The sequence below is a fragment of the Panicum virgatum genome, chromosome 7N, assembly GCF_016808335.1.
Source record: "Panicum virgatum strain AP13 chromosome 7N, P.virgatum_v5, whole genome shotgun sequence".
Lineage (NCBI taxonomy): Eukaryota > Viridiplantae > Streptophyta > Magnoliopsida > Poales > Poaceae > Panicum > Panicum virgatum.
Window position 1 is genome coordinate 46,781,743 of NC_053151.1, and position 23,102 is coordinate 46,804,844.

At 46.0% G+C, this 23,102-nt stretch overlaps 1 protein-coding gene and 1 pseudogene across 1 annotated transcript; one reads left to right on the forward strand and one right to left on the reverse strand.

The window, feature by feature from the left end:
• The first annotated feature begins 8,642 nt into the window (after window positions 1-8,642).
• On the forward strand, window positions 8,643-12,601 carry LOC120682957 (transcription factor bHLH112-like). The gene is made up of 7 exons (XM_039964966.1): window positions 8,643-9,191; window positions 9,336-9,861; window positions 11,010-11,126; window positions 11,294-11,359; window positions 11,533-11,598; window positions 11,755-11,811; window positions 11,940-12,601. The coding sequence occupies exons 1-7, from the start codon at window positions 8,830-8,832 to the stop codon at window positions 12,090-12,092; spliced, it is 1,347 nt and encodes a 448-aa protein (XP_039820900.1). The 5' UTR covers window positions 8,643-8,829; the 3' UTR covers window positions 12,093-12,601.
• Window positions 12,602-15,661: 3,060 nt separating this feature from the next.
• Window positions 15,662-22,634, reverse strand: LOC120682148 (annotated as a pseudogene).
• Window positions 22,635-23,102: the final 468 nt, after the last annotated feature.

Consider the following 23,102-nt stretch of genomic DNA (forward strand, 5'->3'; position numbering starts at 1 on the left):
CAAAAACTTTTTTTTGTCTCCTTTGATCTGTCCGGTTTTGCACATCAGTGACATCCTTTCATCTGTCCATTTTACATCCGTTTTGCACATCAGTCATCTGTGGCAGAAGAGCACTTCATGACGGCCATTGCGTTTAAAGAGGCACAATACTACATGTTTGCTTTAGAGCTAGTGACAGTACTTAGTATACACTGTCCTGAGAATTCTACAATCCAAGTGCCAACCTAACTAGAGACTTCATAGCAGTGTGGTTCACCTAACTGAACATGGCCACAGCCCACACCACTTACCCAATCCATCAAGTTAGCCGCAGATTCCTGAAAGCCTTGAAGGCCCTTTTGCTCTGAAATGAGTGTGCGTGGCCATTGGCCGGTGTGGCGGTGGGTGTTGCCGCGGGGACAGGGGCTCATGGAGCCATATGTCTCGCTGCAAAGCCTTTCGGTGGTAGCCCAGCCCCGATCGATCGGGCCCTTTTTGTGATCTACTAATCCCAAAAAAGCCGCCGTGCACATGGCGAGAGATGGCTCCCATGCAGCCCCGGGCCAACCAGGGGCGGACCTGGTATTGATGCCCCCGTATTCCCAGGAATACCTTGCTGCCCGAAAAACAAATTAAATATATGTATATATGTATAGGTAATATGGTATGTATACTTAGTATGCTTGAATCAAAATACTTCATTTAGGCCAATGCAGCTGGCTATTTTTTTAGAAAATACCCTACTTAGAAATTCTAGATCCGCCACTGGGGCCAACTCGCCGTGTCTCCTGCCGGAGGATTCCTCTGACACCAGCCATGGCTGCAGATCCTTTGCAGTTGCAGTTGCAACCACGGTCACCTCTGAAACAAGACCTGTGGCCTGTGGGCTGTGGTAGGATCTGATCTGATGAGCAGGCCTTTGACTGTCTGAAAGTGAATGATTGCCATTTAAGAGCATCCGATCCTGTTCATAGTTCAGACTTCAGACCTAGTAACATGTCGTTCAGTGAAGACTACTTGGACTTGCGTGCATGGATGCAATGCAAGGTCCGGCCCCGCCTGGTTGGTAGATGCATGTGCACCTCAGGCCCCAAGTTCCTTCCTTGTCGCCGGGAAATGGCGTCAACGCGGTTCAGGTTCAGGAGAGGACGTTGTAGTCCTACACCTTCTCTCTTCTGACTTCGATTCATTTCACGATCTCTGAAAATTGCGTCAATCTTGGAGCTGCACGGACGGATGCAGCTTCGCTAGCTGCTATTGTTTGTCAAATGTCAATGTGTGCCTGAATCTCAATGTGTGATCCAACTGCATGCCACGTTCAGTTCGCACGGACTCGATCGGATCAAACATACACGATCGCACCTGGCATCATCGCATGAATGATTCATGTCGAAAATCTAGCTCCGACAACCGGTCTACGAATGAAGTGCGCGAAACCACCTAGCTTCCTAGCTCGATCTGCTGGTTGTGTAGGAATGAACTCGATCGCACGATAAATTAAAAGAAGACGGCAGCTGGTGGACAGTCGTCGATCGAAAATGAAGCTCGATCTGTTCATATGCTGTTGCTAGCTAGTGCCTAGTAATGTCATAATGAGGTAAGCACCTCCATGGTCAGTGCATCATGTACATTTGGGTGCTGGCAATACGCATCTTTCTGTAGGGACGTTCGACTACTGAGTACTGACACCATGCGGCGGCCATCACGCCGGAGATCCCCCCGCACGGCTCGCCGGAGTTGCTCATCATGGCCGGTGTCGGGGACAATTTCAGCCTGACAGAACGGCGCAACCTACTAGCAGGACGTACGATAGATAATGCACAGAGGATACCTCACATTTCCCTCAATAAATGATTAAGCAAATTCTTTTTTTGTAGTCAAAATTTCAAATATTTTAAGAAGTAGATGGTGCGGCTTACGTAATGCGTGCGTCATCGAGGGGGAAAGAACGCACACAGCAGCAACTGTGTGGTGTGATGTACAGGTGACTCGGCGACAGGAAGTTCGAGACAAAGTAGTATGTACTCACTCCGTCCGTAAATAAGTGTAAGTGTCGCTATTGATGTGCGTGCCATAAGTTTGACTCGATTTGTAGTAAATATGTGCAACATTTGAGTCTCCAAATAATTTTGTTAAAAAACTAAATTCAAATATCTTTCCAGTGATACTAATTATATATCATAACTATTAATATTTTTTAATATAAAATTAATTAAAGTTGTTTTTTGGGAAGCACAAACAACACTTATTTAGAGACGGAGGGAGTATATCCCAATATCCCATCCAAGGAAGCCAAAAAGGAAAAAGGAAAACAAATGCTACTAAAAAGGCGAGGGGTCAAAAAGGGTTTGACCCGTGCACCCAGGCTGTGAATGCGATAGACACTGTCCTGGCAGGCCCATCCGATCCGGCCCATCTTACCTAACACAACCACGACTCGCCGGCCCCGGTGTCAGTGACGAGTCGAGAGAGGAGGAGAATCTGTCTGTGGGCCTCCGGGCTGGCGTCAGAGCCCACCTGAACAGTTGGCATGTGCTAGCTTGCCATGGCCATGGTGCTCTGACTACCATACCATGTCGATGGAGAGTTTTCCGACGGTTCACACCTGCAACATCATTAAAGACAAGCAGCCAGAGTAAACACACACGAGTAGAAAACAGGGCGAAAAGCAACCTTGATTATTCAGAGAATCACTCTTGCTGGATTTTCGGTTAGGCGAGCAGTATCTGCGGCTGCTCGCATGCATGGATGCCCTTTCTTGGCATGCTTTGTTATGTAGCGTCCGTGCGGTGTATCACAGACTGGATCAGATCATGGGTTGACTAGTACCAGTAGTATAAGCAGGCAGCTGTGCCATCAGCTGAGAGCATATTCTCTCGGACTCCATTAATAAAAGTGTGGCTCTCTCATGTGAGCTACTAGCTAGCTACCGAAATGTGCTCCAGGTGTTAGTGTTAATCCTCTAGCCAAGAACAAGCTAATTAGCAGACACACATGTGAGTAGATTCTCAAACTCCTTGTGCGGCTGCCGGTTGACCTCTGGGTTGGGTAATCTCCCGGCCGGATCACTCCAGCTGAGCCCTCCTAACCTACACACTTGTTGTTAGGCAGGCGCACACACTCACACTCACTTGTTGTTAGGAGTACAATTATTTTGTTTATTTATTTGTGATGGAGTATGCGCTGACAACACGAGACAAGACAGCACGACCCAACCACCGCGCTGGGGTCCAGGCAGGCCGAGCAAAGCCGGGCACCTGTCGGGACGAAATGGACTCGACGGTGACCGGCAAAAGTCAGCGAACGCTTGACCCATCGCGACCCTGGAACAGCTAGCCAGGGAACTGTTTAAAAATAGATCCCGCGCCGTGTCAACGCGGAGCCTAACCGCGCCAAAGCAAGTCGTCGTCGCCGCACCCGGCATCCTCGTTGGGCCCGGCGCGGCGCGTCGCCCCGTCGTCGCGTAGCGCGATTCCGGCCGGCGGGGCCAGCACGTCAAACACGTCGTCCGTCACTGTGCTGCCCGTGTTTTGTAATTTTCCCCTGGCGCGATCCGTGTCGTCGTCCTACTCCTAACCCGACGCGACGGCGATGCGGCGGCGATCGGCGGCCGCCGGGTGGGTGATCAGGTCAGCGTCGACCTCGTCGTCGTCGTCGTCTCTCGTCGGCGCGCGCGTGCTTGCTGCACGTGTTACACAGCACCGGACCGGAGGAACTAGCGATCGAACTCTCGCGGCCGCCGTCGTGTTGCCTCAAGTGCCGCGCGCACGCCTGCGCCGCCGTGGTGCTCGTTCGTTCCGCGCGCGCCACCAACCGGCGGGCGGGCCTGCCCGGCCGGGATTATTCTCCCTCCGATCCTTCACGGCGCGCGGGGCGGCTGGGGTGCGGGGTGCCCTCGGCGGCACGGCACGGCAGGGCGCCCGCGCGCGGACAGGTTGCCGTCCACGGCGACGACTCCACCACCGCCGAGTTTTAGTTTTACTCTCTCTTTTCTTTCCTGCGGCTTCTGAGCACGACCTCAAGGACTGTCTGCGTGCAGAGGTTAGTAGTGGCTCGCCTGAGACGTCCATGGAGCAAGATTACCGCCAAAGATAACCTTTTTTTACCCCCACCGGTAGAGGGGAGGGGATTGATTGACCACTGATACGCCAATGTATCCAATCCCGTGACGAAAGGTCGTACGTGATCCCCAGGTTCCGCGAACAATTGTTATACCGCAACTAGCAGAAGCAGGAGCGATCGATTCCGGCACGTACTAGTATTGTTATGAGTATTAATTTCTGAGTAGGAGTTTGACCTCCCCAGCCTAATGATTCTGCCATCCGGATGCTGGTCAAAGCTTTGTCGAGACGTGGCAGCGACGTCGATTCGGACTCGGGAGAGCGAGAGAGAGCGTGGCGTGCAGGACGCTGGCGTCCCTGTCCCGGCTTTTGACTCGGCCTCTAGCGGTGGAGCTAGCGGAGTGATGGATGATCTGGATGCGGTGTGTGGTGTGGAATGGCCCGGCAGGGGACTCGGAGTGGGCGGCTGCCCTTTTCCGGGCACGCGTGCGACCCCCCGGGCCCCGCGCTTTTGACGACGCATTCCGACGGACGCCCCCGCCTGCTTGGTGGATTCATCCGCCCGCCTCCGCCACTCTGCCTTCGCCGCCAGCGAGCTCCTCCTCCTATAGTCAGTCATAAGCACGGGTGGTCTTCCCTCGCCGGCCGAGCGAGCTACCAGCCTACCGCCGCGCCGGCGGCGGGGTGGTCGTCGTCGTCGTCTGCTAGCCCGTAGGCCGGCCGCCGTCTTTCGGTTCAGGGCAAGACTTTGCCAGCCAAGCCGACGGAATGCGCGTACTGTACGCCGAAAGATGATTTGCAGCATAGCTGGCCGAGGCTGCTAGTACGCCCGTACGCTGCTCCCGTACTAGTACTTCGCATGTATTTTACTGAAACTTTTGTAGTTAAACTTCTGAATTTTACATGTAAATTACCCGTCAAGACCACAAGAGATTGACAGTAATTCTTCTGCGCGTGGACCACGATGTGCAGAAAGCTAGACAGCAGACAGGCGTATAAGCGAGGGCAAAATTAAGAAAATGAGAGGAAATGCGTACAGATATACGGTGGTTGGCCTGCTAGGACTCTGGAAGGAATATAGGTATACGGAGAAAAATCCAAAAAAGAAAAGGGCAGATCGAATCATAACAGCCATGCCAAATCACGGGGGCCGGCCGGGTGCCTAACGCGATTTTGATCGATCTAGCCTCAGGGTACGTTCCTCCATCACATCAACTTTACCAAACGATACCGATACCTGTCGACCTGTAACTATATTTTTGAGGTTCATCAAAGGAAAAAAAAAAACATTCTGGTAGCTACACATATTGTCTATTTCCTTTTGGGATAAACAAATAAATAAATAAAACTGCGCTGCTGATCTGTAATTTAACGCCGAAAGCCTCTGACTTTTTGAATTAATATTGTACGCCTCCCGTAGTACTACATGTTTACGCGCGCATGCATGCTCCCTGCTGCCTTATTAGTCTTGTTAATTACAAAAAAAAATCAAACTGAAAACAGCACGTCATCATTCGGCGACACTCAAATACAGAATGATTCAGCTACAACCAAACATCATTCCTGCTACAATGACAGGCGATTTGATTTGATTTAATTTGTGGAGGAGTCCAGGGGCAGGTACGTAAATTGGCGTCACGATAGCGATGCCAGGGTTATCCTCTAGTGGTACGGTCGGACGACAATGGATAACAGTAGTAAAAGTAAAGGTGATGGGCCAAGATTAAAAACAATTATCGCTGAGAAAGTAATCGCCTAGAATTATATAAAATTGATTGGGGAAGAATATGGCACGCACAAACAAGACTTCTGGGGTACAGGAATTAGGTGCAGCAGTACTACTAGCATGCATAGCTACCACTACTCCAGTTCACTGACCCTTTTTTTGGTTAGGTGAAATCACCAAACATTCCCTCTAATTGGTGTAATAATAATCTATATTTGCTTACGTTGCTATCACCAAGACTTCTTTCCCAATGCAAGTCAACGCCTGCTTTCAGATCACTTAGAATTTATTCTCTACTATTTTAATTATTTGCTTGTTTTACTGGTAAATGAAAAGCAACTAGCTGCGCGCATTTACACTGATTCGACACATCTATGTCCTGATTCTCATGTGTGAAAAACATGGGGACGGAGCATAGCTTAGTTCAATTATTGAGAATCTATCTCTCTGGTTATATCCACTCCAATATAAATGAGAGAATCCCAAAAAATTGGTTTATGCTAAAGCGCGGTGACGGAGCATTTCAGAAGAATGGAGACAAAAAAAAAATGGAGAACTAGAATGTCAATTTTGTATAGCTAGATGTGACATGTCCGTAGAAATTAATGAAATGGAATTTGTTTTGTCTATTATTCTTTGTTCTGAAAATGGTAATATGCGCATTGCAAGCATAGTTAAGATACTTTGCGTTTCATAGAAAGGGAAAAAACAAGACATGTGCTCCTATCCCTATCTAGGCATACCACCACCAATTTGCTCACTAAGCTCAATTTGCACCATATACATTGTGATGTGCTTAAAAATGGTAATCCTCCCTACAATAAGAAGAGCTTTGTTACAATGATTGAAAAGTACTAATGGGTACTTTCAGATATTTTTGTCTTGAAATTTTTCCTGACCATTGATCAATGAACGATATTTACAAATATTAAATTAAATTAGTATTCGATTCCACTTTTTGATACTTGGTCTCACATTTTTGCATCACCAGGTACTCTAGTCTAGGTACTTTCAAGTATTTTCTACCTTGACCACCGTACGATTCTGTCAGATGGACGGCTTTTTTTTCAATCATTGTAAAAATTCTCCGATAAGAAACTATTTATTATTTTGGGCAACAACATGAACTTTAAAAGGTAGCTCTGACTACATTATATTTGCTCTTCAATTTATTTAGTAAATTTGATAAAGTAGTAATAATCGGTAATTTTTTTAAAACAAATCTACTCATCTCTCATTCCTCATGAGAACTTGATGTGTGTTATTTTGATAAATTAAACAATTTTTAAGTGCTTCAAAAGAGTACCGCGTAAGAGAAATTTTACAATGATTGAAAAAAATAGGAGCTGTCCATTTAATAAAATTCTACGGTGGTGAAGGTAGGAAGTACTTAGGATAAAGTACCTGATACTTTCAAAATGTGAGACCAAATACCAAAAAGTGGGACCGAATATTAATTTAATTTAATTTTTATAAATACTTTCCATAGATCAACGGCTAGAAAAAATTCAAAGTAAAAGTACCTGAAAGTACCAATTGGTACTTTACAATCATGGTAAAAGAGCTCCTTGCGTAAACATTTTATCTTAGCTTAGAATGAATCGCACAAAACATCATGTGTGTTGTGTGAAGCCATACTATATCACTTTGCACCAGGTTTAAGCATTACGTGGCACCGTGCACTCTAGATAAAGTTTTATTGCACCACATTTTAGACTTGAGTGGCCTGATCCACATGCAGAACACATATACATAGTTTGAGTGCGCCACAGGGTTGGCGCAATTAAGTGTAGCTGACATGGTGGGAGACGAGGGATGGCCGGATGGGGTTCTGATCATATAGGTATTGTAAAAATGGTGGCAATGAAGGCATTTCAAAATGGAAAATAATGGTGAGAAGCCATGCGTAACGCATCAAACGAAGTATTTGATCATTAAAAAGAATGAGAAACGAGACAACTATACATCAAGCTTCGTTTCACACTTCGTATATGGAATTTGCGACCCTCACCATCATTTTTTCCATGAAAAATGGTCCATATTCCGCGATATATCATGCTCCTCGCTTGTCACATACTTCCTCCGTACTCGAAAAGAAAGTCGTTTTGGACAGCGATACGGTCTCCAAAGCTTAACTTTGACTTCTTATTTTTATAAAAAATATTTATCGCAATGTGATATATTTATATTTTTATGAAAGTATTTTTCAAAACAAATCTATTCATATGGTTTTTGAATTTTGAAACTCAACAACTTAAAAGTTATTCATGATTTATATTCCTAATGTTTGACTCAAATCTTATTCAAAACAACTTTCTTTTCGAGTATGAAGGGAGTATAAGAAACCCACCTGGGTGCTTAGTTGACATGTGGTCCCAAGGTCACTTCATCCAATTAAGTGCTAAGAGTTGGTTGGTCCTAAGTGTAAATTCTTGGCTAAAGCCTAGCAGTGTGCTTTAGTGCAAGGTGTAATAAGCGGTTAAGCAGGGTAAAATGTGACAGTATGCTTCATTTTATTTCTTTTTTTTTTCAACTCCAATGTTTCCTTTACCCTACTCGGACATGCAGCCAAATCATACATTGGACGTCAAAACCCTTAGACGACCAATAAAAGATGTTTATCTTTTTTTTTCCTTCTAAACGAACCCTAACCCTAAGAAGCTACTACAAGTAGAAACGAAGTAATACTACACTTAGGGTCGTTGAACTACCGATGGATCATGATCTGTTGCACCAGAATTACCTGACGCAATGCCGGAAGACCGCCTAACGACTCCGCCAGTTAAGCTCAGCAGGTCAGAAAGCCAGCCGAAATTCTCTTCTCCGATACCCTCCTCCTTTAATTTCCAACGGTTTATATATACACAACCCACACATCCCCATCCTTTCCACTACTCATCAGCCTGCTCAGCTCAGCTCAAGCTCTCAGCTTGCTTTCCCCTCTCCCTGCAGCTTGCCCAACCCAACAAGCCAAGCGAGCACTCACTGTATCGCTGGCTAGCTAATTAAGCGATACAAACAATCCGAGCTAGAGACGGAGCAGATCATCGGTTTGTCGACGGCATGGGGGATCACGCCGAGATGTTGCATGCCGCTCCGGCCGTCGTGTACAGCGGCGCCGGCGCCGGCGGCGCTGTCCCTCATGGCGGCGGCTGGTGGAACGCGGCGGTGCCCGCGCCGACCTGCTCGACGGACCTGGCCGGGTTCGGCACGTGGTCGGCCGCCCTGGCTGCCAGCTACGATATAGCAGTCGAGGGGGGCAAGGCCAAGAGCACCACCACGGCCTCGTCGGAATCGCCGGGGAACAACAGCTCCGTGACCTTCCAAGAACCGACCGGCGTCGCCGATCCGGTCGTCGGCATCGGCGCCGCCGTGCACCAGCAGCCTCTTGCTGCTGGTTACACCGATTGGACACATCCCTACATGTAAGTTCAATTTGCTGATTGATTCTCTTCTAGAGTCTAGACCTGATTGGCCACCGACTTGCTAGTTGCTACACATCATATGATGATGTGCAAGCTACTGCTATCATATGGCGCGCGCTGAGATCTATGCGTGTGTTTGAACAGGAGCGGTGGAGCTACTCTGCATGGGTTCCAGCAAGATGGCCACCAGGACATGAGCTCAAGAACTGAGCAGCAGAGCCCCATGGCCGCATCAAGCTTGATGAGCCCTTCATCGAATAACCTAGCCCTGCAAGGTCACCACCAAGAGCAGGACCACCACCACCAGCAGCTGCTCTCCAGCTTCGGATCCGAGCTGCTCCTGTCGCCGACCTCACCGTACGGCTTCCAGTCGTCGTCTCTGCTAAGAAGTCTCATGGAGCCGACGGCACCGGCGGCAGCGAAGCCGGCTTTGCCGGGGTTCGTCCAGCAGTATGATCAGTACGGCCAGCAGATGGGCCAGCAGGCGTCACCAGCAGCTGCGAGGTTCGCGCCTGGAGCTATCCGGGAGCCACTCCAGTTCACCAACGATGCCCCCTTCTGGAACTCTTCTGCTGGGTTCGGCGTGCCGGCGGCGGCGGTGCCTGACGAAGCTAGCGTTCGTTCTGTCAAACCATCGCCGGCGCCGCGTGCAGCGACCGTTGCATTAAAGGTTGGTAGTACTACATCTAAAAGATGCAAATTTTTACTTCAAGACAACGGTATAGCAAGCTAGGCATAAATTCAGCTAGAACTAGGCGTAACACACTACTGGAATTCTCGTGTTTCCCTAGTATTATTTGTTGTTTCCTAGGGAAATAGTGTTTCTCTACGGTTTCCTCAACAAACCTAGGGAACTATCAATTTTCCTAGGAATCTAACTCATTTTCTAGGGAAACATCGGTTCTTTCCCTAGGAATTTATCTATATCGTAGGGAAATGACGTCCAACGCGCTAGTCCAGTTCAAATTAAAGCCTCACCCCAATCTCTCTCTCTCGTATCCTCTCGTCACTTCACTCCTCTCTCCTCATCTCTCATCTCATCCCCTCGCTGCCTTCTCTCTGTCGCGACAAATCAAGCAAGAGGAGTGTGGCGGCCTGCGAAGCTCACGGCCGGCGAGCAGGAGGAGCGTGGCGGCTGGCGGAGCTAGGGGGCGCGGCGGCCGGAGCTTGGAACCGGTGAACAAGGGGAGCACGGCGGGCAGCGAGCAGGCTGCAGAACCGCGCGGCGGAGCTGGGGCACACGGCAGGCGAAGCCGAGGCGGGCGGCGTCGAGGCTGCGGCGGCGCACGGTAGTCGGACCAAGGGTGCTCGGCGATCGGGCTGCAGCGAGCGGAGCAGCAGCACGCGGCGCGTAGGAGAGGCGCCGGTGCGCAGGTGCAGCGTGGCGGCCGGAGCACGGCAGGCGGAAAGCGGTGGCGCGCGGACGGTGGTGCAGCAGGGCGCAAAGGCCGGGCCGCGGCGGGCGGAGGAGCATCGTGCGGCGGCCGGGTGCGGCGGGGCGCGGCGGTCGGAGCAAGGCGGCAGCGTCGGCGGGCGGAGCTGGGGCCCGTGGGGCTGCCATTTTTTTAACTTTTGCATTGCAGTTTCCCTAGGGTTCAAAGATTCCTAGGAAACATTCCCTACGGTTTTCGTCGGAATCGTAGGACACTTTCTATTTCCCGTTGGAAATATCCCTAGAAACCTTTCCTTACCAATTTTCCTAGGGAAGTCTTTTCCCTAGGGTTTTTCAACTATTTCCTTAGGGTTTTAGCCCTAGGGAAACATGTCGATTCCAGTAGTGACAATAATAATATAATTAACCTTTGTGATTATGTGTAGACTGCGTTCGAAGGAGTAGGGGAGTCTAGCCCAATCATCAAGAAGAAGAAGGCGAACGGCGAGCCGGCGTTCAAGAAGCCTAGGCTCCAGACGCCGTCGCCATTGCCAACCTTCAAGGTACGTCGAGATACCTAGCTGCTAGCTCTATGTCACACACACGGTGAACTCAACCTGGTTTTCTTAAACTCCAGCGCATTATTTGATGTTGCATAGGCCATGATTGAACACCCAGATGGACCTTTATTTGATAAAAGTTCTGCATGCATGTGTGAAATACATTTCAGGTTAGGAAGGAGAAGCTAGGGGACAGGATCACTGCACTCCAACAACTAGTCTCTCCTTTTGGAAAGGTGAGGGAGGCTTTTCATGACTAATGCTGACCATATTACAAACAAGCTAGATAGTGCTTGGAACTATGTCTCAACATCTCTTCCCTGCAAAAGACATCCCTTTTTCTACTCCTTTCGAGATCTAACGCAAAACGAACACGAACTCAATCTTATTTCTCGATGCGCGTGTGCAGACGGACACTGCATCGGTGCTCCATGAGACCATCGAGTACATCAAGTTCCTCCACGACCAAGTTGGTGTAAGTGCGCGCGTCGAGTTCCATGATTCCTCCACTTTTTAATCATAGCACACCTGGAGCGCCGATCGCACGTTTTCTCCACACGAATCATCAGAACGCAGGACTGATCGATCGTCAGAGCTGCATTGACATTGTGTTTGCTTCTTGTTTCTGCAGGCCCTTAGTGCTCCATACTTGAAGAACGGCCCTCAAGTGCACGTGCCCCAGTTGAAGGTACATGTACAGTCACTGTGCATATATGCTGCATGCCCGGTCTCCTTTTCATTGTGATGGATCATGGTACTTGCTGAATGATCTGTTCAAGTGTGCTGATCGCTTTGCATGCGTGCGTCTCGTTTCAGAGCTCAAGTCCCGAGAAGTCCAAGGACGACAGTCATGGCGAGATATCACTCAAGGGCCGGGGCCTGTGCCTGGTCCCGATATCCAGCACGTTCGCGGTGGCAAGCGAGGTGCCCGTCGACTTCTGGACTCCGTTTGGCGCCAACTTTAGGTAGAAGAAGGCTGCTGGAATAACAGCTCTGATCAGAAGCGTCGTTGAACGAATTAGCTACGCAACAAAGTGGACCGACCTGATGATCGATGTCTTAATCTCGTCTACTAGTATATGATCATAATTCATAGCTATAGTACTAAGCAGCAGCAGCTCTGGAAGTGACAAGGATAGCACACTGAGCTAGCTAGAAGCTAGCTAAGATGAACCTTTGGAATGAGTGCTTGAAGACTTGGATTCATTCTCCAGGTTCATCCGTCAGAGAATAATAATGGATCAGCTAATATATTATTTGCGAGGCACAAGTCTCTACTGATCGTCAGCAGCTTCTAATTATGATTGGTTGTTAGGTTTCATCATTGGGTAGTTGCCAAAGGATTTGTTAAAGATGTGTAATGGTTTTAGTTTAAACTATTAGTGACGACGATGGATCAAAGTGTGTAGCAGGTTTCTATTGATTGTACTACCAAATAAAAGTGGCATCTCTTGGATTGATCAGACCTCGCTTTTGGCTAGCTAGCTTCTCTTTTCAATCTAAACCACATGTTTTGATATTACAAGTAGCGCCTTCAAGAATTTGTGCAGATTTGTCTTTTGGTTAGATAACATTGCCAGAATCTTTCGGCTTAAATTATTCCATTTCTGTAGTGGATATCAGTGCATGCTTAACTTTTGCATAAGCACAATTCGTTTGCGGCATTTTCAAATCATCTGGACACGTACTACATAAATGCATTTTAATTGTGATAAGATTCTTATAATGCATCCAATGATCCAGTGCGCTCTTTATATTACTAAGTAGATACTGCGGATAAATAAAATTTTAATGATACTAAAGTATATAAGGATAATTTCCTTGGCTATTTTGAACTTGAAAGATCCTCCAATACGTCAAATACTCAAATGTTTGGATGCATGAAAAGTACTACATACTGGTAGTCTCCACAAAAGCAAGTCCATGCTTGATCACGATGAAAAACATAAGTTTCATACAACTAGTTTTGCATATGCTGATTCGTAGGATAAGCGTAGCAAATGTTTAATTACTACTAGAACTCATTGCTTCAGGATTCCTATAAGTTCCTGACTGCTGACTGCGGCCTTGCCCCTGCTTATGTGACGACTAACTAAGCTACACTATGTGCTTAGAGTTAGTAGCAGGGTACGCCGCCAATTCTATGTGTGGATGAGTCTTAAAATGGAGTAGCGTACGTGTATCTTTAACCGAACTTTGAACTGTTCTTTTCTTGGAAGAAAATAAAAGGAATAAGTCTATTTTACAACCTCGAACTAGTCAAGAAGTCCGTTTTTCAACCTCCAACTACGAAACCGGGTAACATAGGCCCTCGAACTGGCAAAACCGTCCGAATCACCCCTCGATCACTGTAGCAAGCTGTTTTGAGGGCGGTTTTGCTACAGTACCATTTCCGAATTTCTGGAATTTCACACCTCTCAATTAAATAATAAAGAAAGCATAGTTAATATTGTCTAAAAATCATGATATTTTTTTGGGAGGTAGATAAAAAGACAAGGAATTTATTTTGGCTAGATGTGATACATTAAACATAATGAAATTTGAATTATAAAATTTTAAAAATGGGTAGAATTCAAAATTCCTTGATTTTTTGGGTTAGCTAAACCTTTGATAAAAATGAAATAAAAATATGATAATTCATAATTTTTTATTTAGTTTAATAAGGTATTTTTTATTGGCCCAAGTTTTTATGAAAGTTTTTGAATTCCTTCGCAATGCTCAAATTTGATTCCTCAAATTTTAATTTATAAATATTCTATAGAACTTGGGCCAATAAAAAGTACCTAACTAAACTAAATAAAAAATTATGAATTATCATATTTTTAATGCATTTTTATCATAGATTTAGCTGACCTAAAAATTTAAGGAATTTTGAATTCTACCTATTTTTAAAATTTTATAATTCAAATTCCTTTATGTCTATTGTAGCACATCTAGCCAAAATAGATTCCTTGTCTTTTTATCTACCTCCCAAAAAAATATCATGATTTTTAGACAATATTAACTATGCTTTCTTTATTATTTAATTGAGAGGTGTGAAATTCCAGAAATTCGGAAATGGTACTGTAGCAAAACCGCCCTCAAAACAGCTTGCTACAGTGATCGAGGGGGTGATTCGGACGGTTTTGCCAGTTCGAGGGCCTATGTTACCCGGTTTCGTAGTTGGAGGTTGAAAAACGGACTTCTTGACTAGTTCGAGGTTGTAAAATAGACTTATCCCAAAATAAAATGGCTTTTCACTTGTTGGAGTTTATTGGTTCTGTTTTCAATTGCATGAAACTTCTGTTTTCACACGGGCGATGGCGGGGTGCAAAAGATTTAGCATTTCTAATAGCACGCAAGTAGTCCCTGCTTGTCACTCTTTTACTGCTTGTCACTCTTTTACTGGTTATCTGGTTATCTGGGTTGTAAAATCTCTTCGTTCCTTATCAATGAAATAGGCACAATCTCGTGCACGTTCGTTAAAAAAAGGGAAACTTCAAAGGTACCAACATGCGGTTTGATGCTTTAGGCTAGTGAAATGGTAAACCCAACATGGTGAACCCATAATTCAAGCATGCAAGAACAGTTCAGCGCCACCTAATCTTGCAGGAGACACTCTCTGTGCCTTTTTCTTAGTTCTTCGACAGTGCAATTCAATACCTTGAAGACATGTCTGTTGAAAAGGAAAATTCCGTTGAGACCATCTTTTCAAAAAGAATTTCTGATCAAAAGGGTCATTAAAAAAACGATTAGAGAATCGTGGGCAACACACTAACATCTCAACGCCTGTAGATATAGCAGACCAGCAGAGGCGCAGAGCACTGAAAACGCGGCTACAATAAGCTGCAAACCTGCAAATGAACTCGTGATCGTAGCAGCTAGATACAAGTTGTCTGAAACTTGAACCAGTGTTCTTCATAGTATTGCAGAAAGCTGCAGATTGCAACTTTTAAAATGGAAAATATATTTTCCGAATGAACAAAGAAAGGTAGTGCAAATGTCAAGATGGAAGACCTGAATCTGGTTTCTGACACTTCACTGGAAGTGTCTCTTTGCATGAGTTGGGCCGGCAGTTTCGAAAAGTATTTTCTGGAGATAGGAGGGATGAATTCTGCCGTCACAGGTCAAGGTCAATTGAAATAACCTTTTGACTTCTTGAAAAAAGTAAGATTATGAAGAGTAGCCATTTTCTGATTTGACACGTTTAGGGTGAAAGGTCATTCCAAAAGTTTCTGTACATGAAGTTTGGGAGCACTCAGCACCAAAGGAAAAGAAAACTATGTAACAATAGGCCAATAAATTCACTTCCTGGTAGCAGACTATAATAAAAAATTGTAAGACATACGATGCTCAGTTCTTCATAGTACGATTCATTGGTGTGGAAAGGATGATGATTGCTTGCAAATCCGAAGAGAACATGTAAACTGCCTCCAGCTTTCTTATGATTTAGTTACCAATCCAGACTCATGGACTGACAGACGAAGCCAAGAGGCAGGAGATCTTTACAGAGAAAACAACTGCAGATAATCGCCTAGTGAGTGATACACGTGCACAGATGATCAGGTATCCGTCTTCCATTTGACAAGTGGAAACTAGTGACGTTTACAATTAGGAGTATTTTTATAAGTACAAATCACCGATAGGAAGTACAACACATTTAAGGAAACACTTATTGTGTACAACTGTACAAACATGAATGGCCAGTGTGATCGCACAATAGCAAAAATCAAAGAAGCTTAAAAATGTAAGGAACAACGAAACTAAACTTCTAACGTGCCTCTAGAGTTGTGATACTCATGTTATTCAGGGATCTTCGGATGTATTCGCTTGACCTATCAGTTTCGTAATTCCTGATTGTAAAATATAGAGGTTCCTTTGGGGTAGGGAGTGGGGTTGTTTCATTCTCCAGCATGAACACAACGGACGACATCAGTGGCCTGGCATTTGGATGGTCTTGGACACACAAAAGACCCAAGTGAATACACCGTATAACTTCCTGAAATGAACAATTCTCTGAAATCGATGAGTCCACGAATTCCCTTGCATTTCCATCTCTCCACAAGCTCCATGCCTGAACAAATAAAATTAAGTTCTCATCAAGTCACCAAAAAGTGTTTTGAGTTGTTCAAAAGTCACGGATTCCTCTATACTTACATAAGCAATGAGGTTTGGAAAGTTCATTATGAGGTGGGGTGAGCTGATCTTTAAGCCGCTCACAATCTCCAGCAGTAGAACACCAAAACTATAGGTGTCAGACTTGACAGAGAATGAGCCTTCCATAGCGTATTCAGGAGACATGTAACCACTGTTTGAAACATTTAAGAAATAAATGGAATGTACGGTTTGAATTACTTCAACTACACATATGTACCAGTTTGAACCTATAGCTTTGCTGTTCTCCAGTATTAGAACACCAAAGCTATATATGTCAGACTTGATGGGAAAAATGAACATTCCATTGAATATTCAGGGGATATGTAACCACTGTTAGAGACTTAGTCATTTCAGAAAACAATGGGCACAGTTTGAATTAGTAAAACTGAATACTTCACCATGTTAAGCATCAGCTGTGGAAGAATTACTTACTATGTTCCAACAACTCGTGTTGTGTTTGCTTGTTGTGGAGACGCACGTTAGAGTCGAAAGGGTTCAGACTTAGTAGGACCAAGACCGAATATATGATGTGCGATTTCAGCGCGACTAGGCATGAGGGGAGAGACGTTAGTCTAGATGGGCAAGTGGTGGTCCAGAAGGATACTTTTCGGTATTTAGGATCGGTGCTACAAAAGGATGGCGACATTGATGAAGATGTTAGGCATAGAATTTCAGCTGGCTGGTTGAAATGGCGGCAAGCTTCTGGCATCCTTTGTGACAAGAGGGTGCCACAAAAGCTAAAAGGCAAATTCTATAGGACAGTAATTCGTCCGGCGATGTTATACGGTGCTGAATGTTGGCCTACAAAAAGGTGACATGTCTAGCAACTGAGTGTAGCAGAGATGCGGATGTTGCGGTGGTTTTGCGGGCACACAAGGAGAGATAGAGTCCGGAACGAAGTTATTCGGGATAGGGTCGGGGTGGCACCAATTGAGGAGAAACTTACCCAGCATCGGCTGAGATGGTTTGGACATGTCCAACGAAGGCCTCCTAAGGCGCCGGTGCGTAATGGGGTTCTTGAGCGGGTCGATAATGTAAAAAGGGGTAGAGATAGACCTAAACTGACGTGGGATGAGTCGGTTAAGAGAGACCTTAAGGATTGGAATATCTCTAAAGAGATAGCTTTGGATAGGAGCGCTTGGAGACTAGCTATCAATGTGCCTGAACCTTGAACTTATTTCTTTCGGGTTTCATCTCTAGCCTACCCCAACTTGCTTGGGAGAAAAGGCTATGTTGTTGTTGTTGTTCCAACAACTCGTGTTGTGTTTGCTTGTTGTTCACTTCCACTAAAAATCCTGGCCATACCAAAATCTGATATCTTGGGACACATGTCTGTGTCCAATAAGATATTGCTTGCTTTGAGATCTCTATGAATTATTGTTAGTCTTGAATCTTGGTGGAGATAAAGAAGCCCTTTTGCCACCCCTTTAATTATTTTGAACCGGGTTGGCCAATGAAGTGAAGATTTTCTTGTAGCATCTTCGAAGAATTTTGTGAAGGATACACCATCAGACTCCATGAATACATTTGACACAAATTATTTTGCAGTGTGTGAACAGAAGTCAGGACATACCAAAAAGGAAAGAATCCAGGCTTTTGTTAGATAAAAACTCATAGATAAGTAACTTCTCATCTTCATGAATGCAGAAACCAAGAAGTCTAACCAAGTTTCTGTGCTGCAATTTGGCAATCAGAACTACTTCATTTCTAAACTCCTCAACCCCTTGCCTAGAAGCCTTACTAAGCCTTTTGATAGCAACTTCCTTGCCACCTTCCAAAATTCCCTACATGAGTGCACAATTCTGTGACTGAAACACACAAGACACAAAAATATTCCTCTACTGAACCACAAGGAACTTTTCATTACCTTGTAAACATTTCCGAAACCACCTTTCCCAAGCATTTTATAATCTGAGAAATTGTTTGTTGCAGTGATGATGTCTTCAAAGCTAACCAATGGAAATTCTAGATTTTCGTTCCCGAGTTCGTTGGAAGGGTTCAAGCACAGTAGATTCTTCTGAACTTCCTTGCTTTGATGTTTCCCTAGCAGGAAGGAACACCTCATATTGTATTGCTCCTTATGAGTACTTAATCAACTCTACATTGTGAAAAGTAGAGCAATATCCTACCTCTTGACTTGCAAACAAGCCATATGCATGTGATTAGAAGAAGAAAAGTAGCCATAACTGGGACTATGATCTTGTCATGGGCAGCCAGCAGGCTGCCACCGAGATGGCAGGCGGAGCCAGCCCAAGGGCCCACGCGGAACAGTACCGCGTGAACAGTACCCGTCAAATTAGATTAGATGGATTTGGTTTGTTAGGAAAGGAATAAGATAGATTGATTAGGTTAGGATATTACTTAGGGGTCAAGTAAGCCTTGCTTACAGGTCAAGTAACCCTCTCTATATAATGAGAGGAGATGTATCAATCTAATTAAGCAATGAACAATGAAGAAACAATTCTAGTCCCCCTCAAGCTCTTGGCAAAGCATAAGGCCTAGTTACCCCAAAATATCCATCTACATAACAGATCTTTAGTACAATGCTCTTCTTGCTTACTGCACAAATATAATCCACAGAGAGAATAGCACTGCCTCAGTCTATTGCCACACATTTCAGCAAGTGTTTTATTTACAATGAAAAACATTTCATTCTGATTACATCTAACACTATTGTCAATTTTAGACATATTGTAATTGCTTCATGATCATTTGAGATTACATGAAACTATGGTGCTTCTGCAGGCAATAAATAAGATGACAACATGAGCATTTAAGCTTTTGCTAGATTAATTGGTAAGACCATTAAGCTCTGATGACCTGAATGATGCATGATTGGTTCTGAAGAAATACAAATACATAATCAGAGAATATGACAGCTTTTGCATAGACGATGGACAGAACTCAACTGGTGGTGCTGAGCAAAAACGTAACAAGGCTGATCATATATGTAATAAATATAAATAAAAACTGTAGTGTGGTAAATATTTTCAAAGCCTACAGCTTACACAAACTGTCACTGCAGCAAGGGAGCACAGAGATGCCCTGATGCCCTTGCCTATGATTGGGGCCAATTGAGGCAGCATCAACTGGCAGAAAATACCACTGGACCATGCTTTAATTGTACTAGCATTCCTAATTAATCGTCTGTGAATAGGTCAAGTGTCAAGGTGCACGAGGAAAAGTAAATACCTGGTGACCTGGGAACACAGAGATATAGGTTCTCACCAAAAGTGCTATCAAGCTTCTCTACATCGACAAGCTCCCCCATCCAAACCAAGCAGTGGCGGAGCCACCACTAGGGTGAGCCAGGGCGGCCGCCCTAGGTCCCTTTAAGTGAAGTCCAGAGTATATTTGTTAACAGTAGAGGTAGCAGAAAAAGAGAAGAATTATGGATCTGAAAAACATAGGAAGAACATAAGAGAACAGGAAATTGGCTTCCGCAGAATAGATTACTTGAGAAAGGAGTAAGAGTTCAAACAAGTTGTTCGATACCATTTCTCCTCACACACACTCAGTATTTAACTAGCGACTCTCTTGCGTTTACATGGGCTTGGCCTGATACGTGCGCGCAGGCACATCTAGCGAACCCATTCGCGCCAAGACAGACACTAGGCTTCCTGGTGCGGCGGCCCATAGTAGGAGATGCTTTCTCTGGTTCGTGGGTGCTGACAATATCCCCGTTCTCAACTCCGGCAGGGGCTCATGGCGGTGCGGCGGCGCCCCCCGAACGCGAGGTCGAGTGGGCTGCGGCCTCTTAAGTGGCTCAACCTAGCGCCCCAGCCCAGCACTGCATCTTGCCACCAGATGCCGCTGCGAATTTCGGCAGTTCACCATCTACCCCCCTGCAGTCCCGCTCAGGCGCTCACGCTGGCGTGTCGATGCCGTTGCGCGACGCCACTCCACGCCCGTCCGTTCAGCAGCCCCATCTCGGCGCCCGTCGGTGGCGACAGCAGATCCCGTGCGCCGCCGGCGCGGGCGCCTGCAGCCGGGCAACAAGTCTCGGCGTCTCGCTCTGGTTGTGCAAAAATTTTATCGTAAAAGTCCGCCCTAGGTCATTTTCTGGGCTGGCTTCGCCACTGAAACCAAGCACCTTGTCTGGTCCACCGTCGTGTTAACATTTTTCAGGTTAGCATAAGCATACGCTGTACATGAGCAGTTGTGACTGCACTCTGCAGTGCATTGATCGAAGGTTCTGTTCTTGATGTACAAGAACTTGTCAGGAGTCTTCATGGTGGGCAAGGTCAAGAAACTCTCTCCATGGCCACATTTGAGCTCCTCCTTTCTCCGACATCCTTGGGAAAAATTAAGACCATTGGGCTCATACCCATCGAGGCACTTGCATGTCGGAACATACTCAGTGCTATCACAGTAGCCAAACAGGCCACAAAAGGCATACCTGTCACAGGTTGGACTGGGGAATTTTTCGAAGACTGTCCATGAGGACGTGCTGCTGTTCCATCTTTGGATATTTAGCATGCCTGTGTAATCAAGAGTTAAGCGTACACTTGGTGAGCCAACAGAGACAGTGAGTGTGAAGTAATACCCATCCCCTGTCCCCTGTGTTAACTATTGTTTGGGATATTACGAAGTTGGAGTTGCGCTGGACTTTGCCGAATACCGCTTCATCACCCCATGCAGCTCTTCGCCAGAATGGCCTTGTCCCGTTCCAAATGACAATCTGGAGATCTGAGCTTGTGTCACCACCCATGGAGAAGTTGCCGCTGGATGGGTCATTGGGCCCCTTCCAGGCAACCAAGCGCCTAGTAACATCAACCGAGCTCAATGAAAATCTTACATTGGGGACGATGGTGTCAGTCGGGTAATGGAAGCTCTCCCATATGTCAGAGCCATTTGGTGACTGGATAACCAAGTTTCCCGAGTCGAGCAGGACTGCAGCAGTTTCACCGCCTCCTGCGGTGAAGTTGTTTGTTGTCGTCCAGATAGTATGGCCTGCAGAGTCTAACAATACAAGGTCAGAACTGTTGGTAAAAACCAGCTTCCCAGGCATATTGGCTGTGATTGGGTTGTCACGGTTGGCGATCCACACATATGTGCGCTCAGGGATGTTGTTGTACCATATGCCGACATATGAGCTCGAAGTTGAGTTTTTCAGGGAGAAAAAGGCGATAGCAAAGACACCACCTTCTGAGATGAGCACGTCACCAGGCAAGAGTGGCTTTGCAGGCGTTAACCTGTCATCGGATTGGCATAAACAAATCATGAACAGGAAGATGAGAACAGGGAAGTAAGCCGTGGCCATTAGACCTTGCTTGGCGTTGGTATATGGTTGTGGAGAACAGAGCAAGGAGATAGCAGAGCAAAGCTTTCCCCTTAACAGTTCAATTCCAAAGAGTAGAAAATGGGACAAGTGCTTAGACTTTTCTCTCCTAGAGATTTCAATTCCAAAGAGTAGAGAATGGGACAAGTGCTCAGACTTTTCTGTCTTAGACAGTTCTTTTCCAAAGAGTAGAAAATGGGACAAGTGGTCAGATTTTTCTTCCCTCCAACTCAAATGCTGTTCTTGTCACTTGTCAGTTGTCAAATTTAAATGGGATAGGAGGAATAGTCCAGCTTAGTGGACAAAATTTCAGAGTATAGGATAGCGCCATCAGTTGTTGGCTGAACCGCTGAAGTTCGTATTCGAGGCGCATAACTCAAGGATGAGATGATAAGTTTCAAATACTAATTCTGGAGACATAGGATAACAGCAATGACTATCAAGTTGGAGATTCGATGGCCGGAAATTTCCGATATGTCATATGTGGGGCGTCGTAGCTGATGCTGACAGCCTGACACTCAGCCACCTCACTGGAAATGTTGAACTAGCAGAAACACAAGTGGCAATTCAACGTCGCGACCAGCCTATTGAGGGGAAATGCACACCAAGAATAGCACCGAGGTACAGGCGGTCGTGCGAGTGCCACATGAATCTACGACGATAATCGTAACTACTCCTAGCTGGGAATGCACAGAAATCAATCAAATGCATAGGAACTCCGGATTCGCACGGCGGCACGACAATGGCGAATTCACACCGAGCTGCAACAAGTCAGATTCCAGGTTATCACGGAAAAGGGAGATACCAAGAAACTGGTTACCGTCAGGCGGGGCTCCGAGCTCGGAAGGGACGGTTATCTTCCTGCCGCCGGGGCAGCGCGACGGCGGGCCGGGACGGTACCGAGTTGTGACCTTGCATCGTGGCCACGGGAATAGCCCTTTGTTGGCTGTCGGAGCAGGCGTAGAGGTAGTGGAATACGAACGGGGAAGGATGGCGGCTAGGTAAAGGGAGCGACGGCGGCGGCGGCGGCATGACCGACGGGCTGCGAGCGTGTGCCGGCAACGACCGCCGTTCCGTTGTGCGCGACGGGTTCGGGGTTAGCTGGGCCGCGGAACCCACATGGGCTACCTCTGTAGCATTTTCTATGAGGCCGACAAAAATTGCGTCTTTTTTATTTTTATATTTTTTAAAATTATTTTTTACAGAAATATATTTTCGGTTTCATAATTTACAGTTTTGTACCCCTACCGCCCGGCTGCGGGGCGGCAGGGTACCTGCCGAAACTGGCGGGGCGGTAGGGACCTGAATGTAAAAAAAATTTATTTTCAATCGCATTTTAGCCCCTGGGGGAGCCTGCCACCCCCCTGCCGCCCCCCTCCTGCCGGGCGGCAGGGTACCTGCCGCCAATTGGCGGGGCGGTAGGCCAGGCAAAAAATTATTTTCTTTTTAGTTTCCAGAACAGTGAACTTCTAAATTTAATTAAAAATTATAGAAAAATAAAAAAAAATACAAATTAAATTTTGTTAGGTTTATTAAATCAAGATCTACTGAGAAAAAAATAC

Coding starts and splice junctions, on each gene's coding strand:
- LOC120682957 (XM_039964966.1), top strand. CDS start 8,830: ATGGGGGATCACGCCGAGATGTTGCATGCCGCTCCGGCCGTCGTGTAC. Junction 9,192..9,335: donor GATTGGACACATCCCTACAT/GTAAGTTCAATT, acceptor GTGTTTGAACAG/GAGCGGTGGAGCTACTCTGC. Junction 9,862..11,009: donor CAGCGACCGTTGCATTAAAG/GTTGGTAGTACT, acceptor GATTATGTGTAG/ACTGCGTTCGAAGGAGTAGG.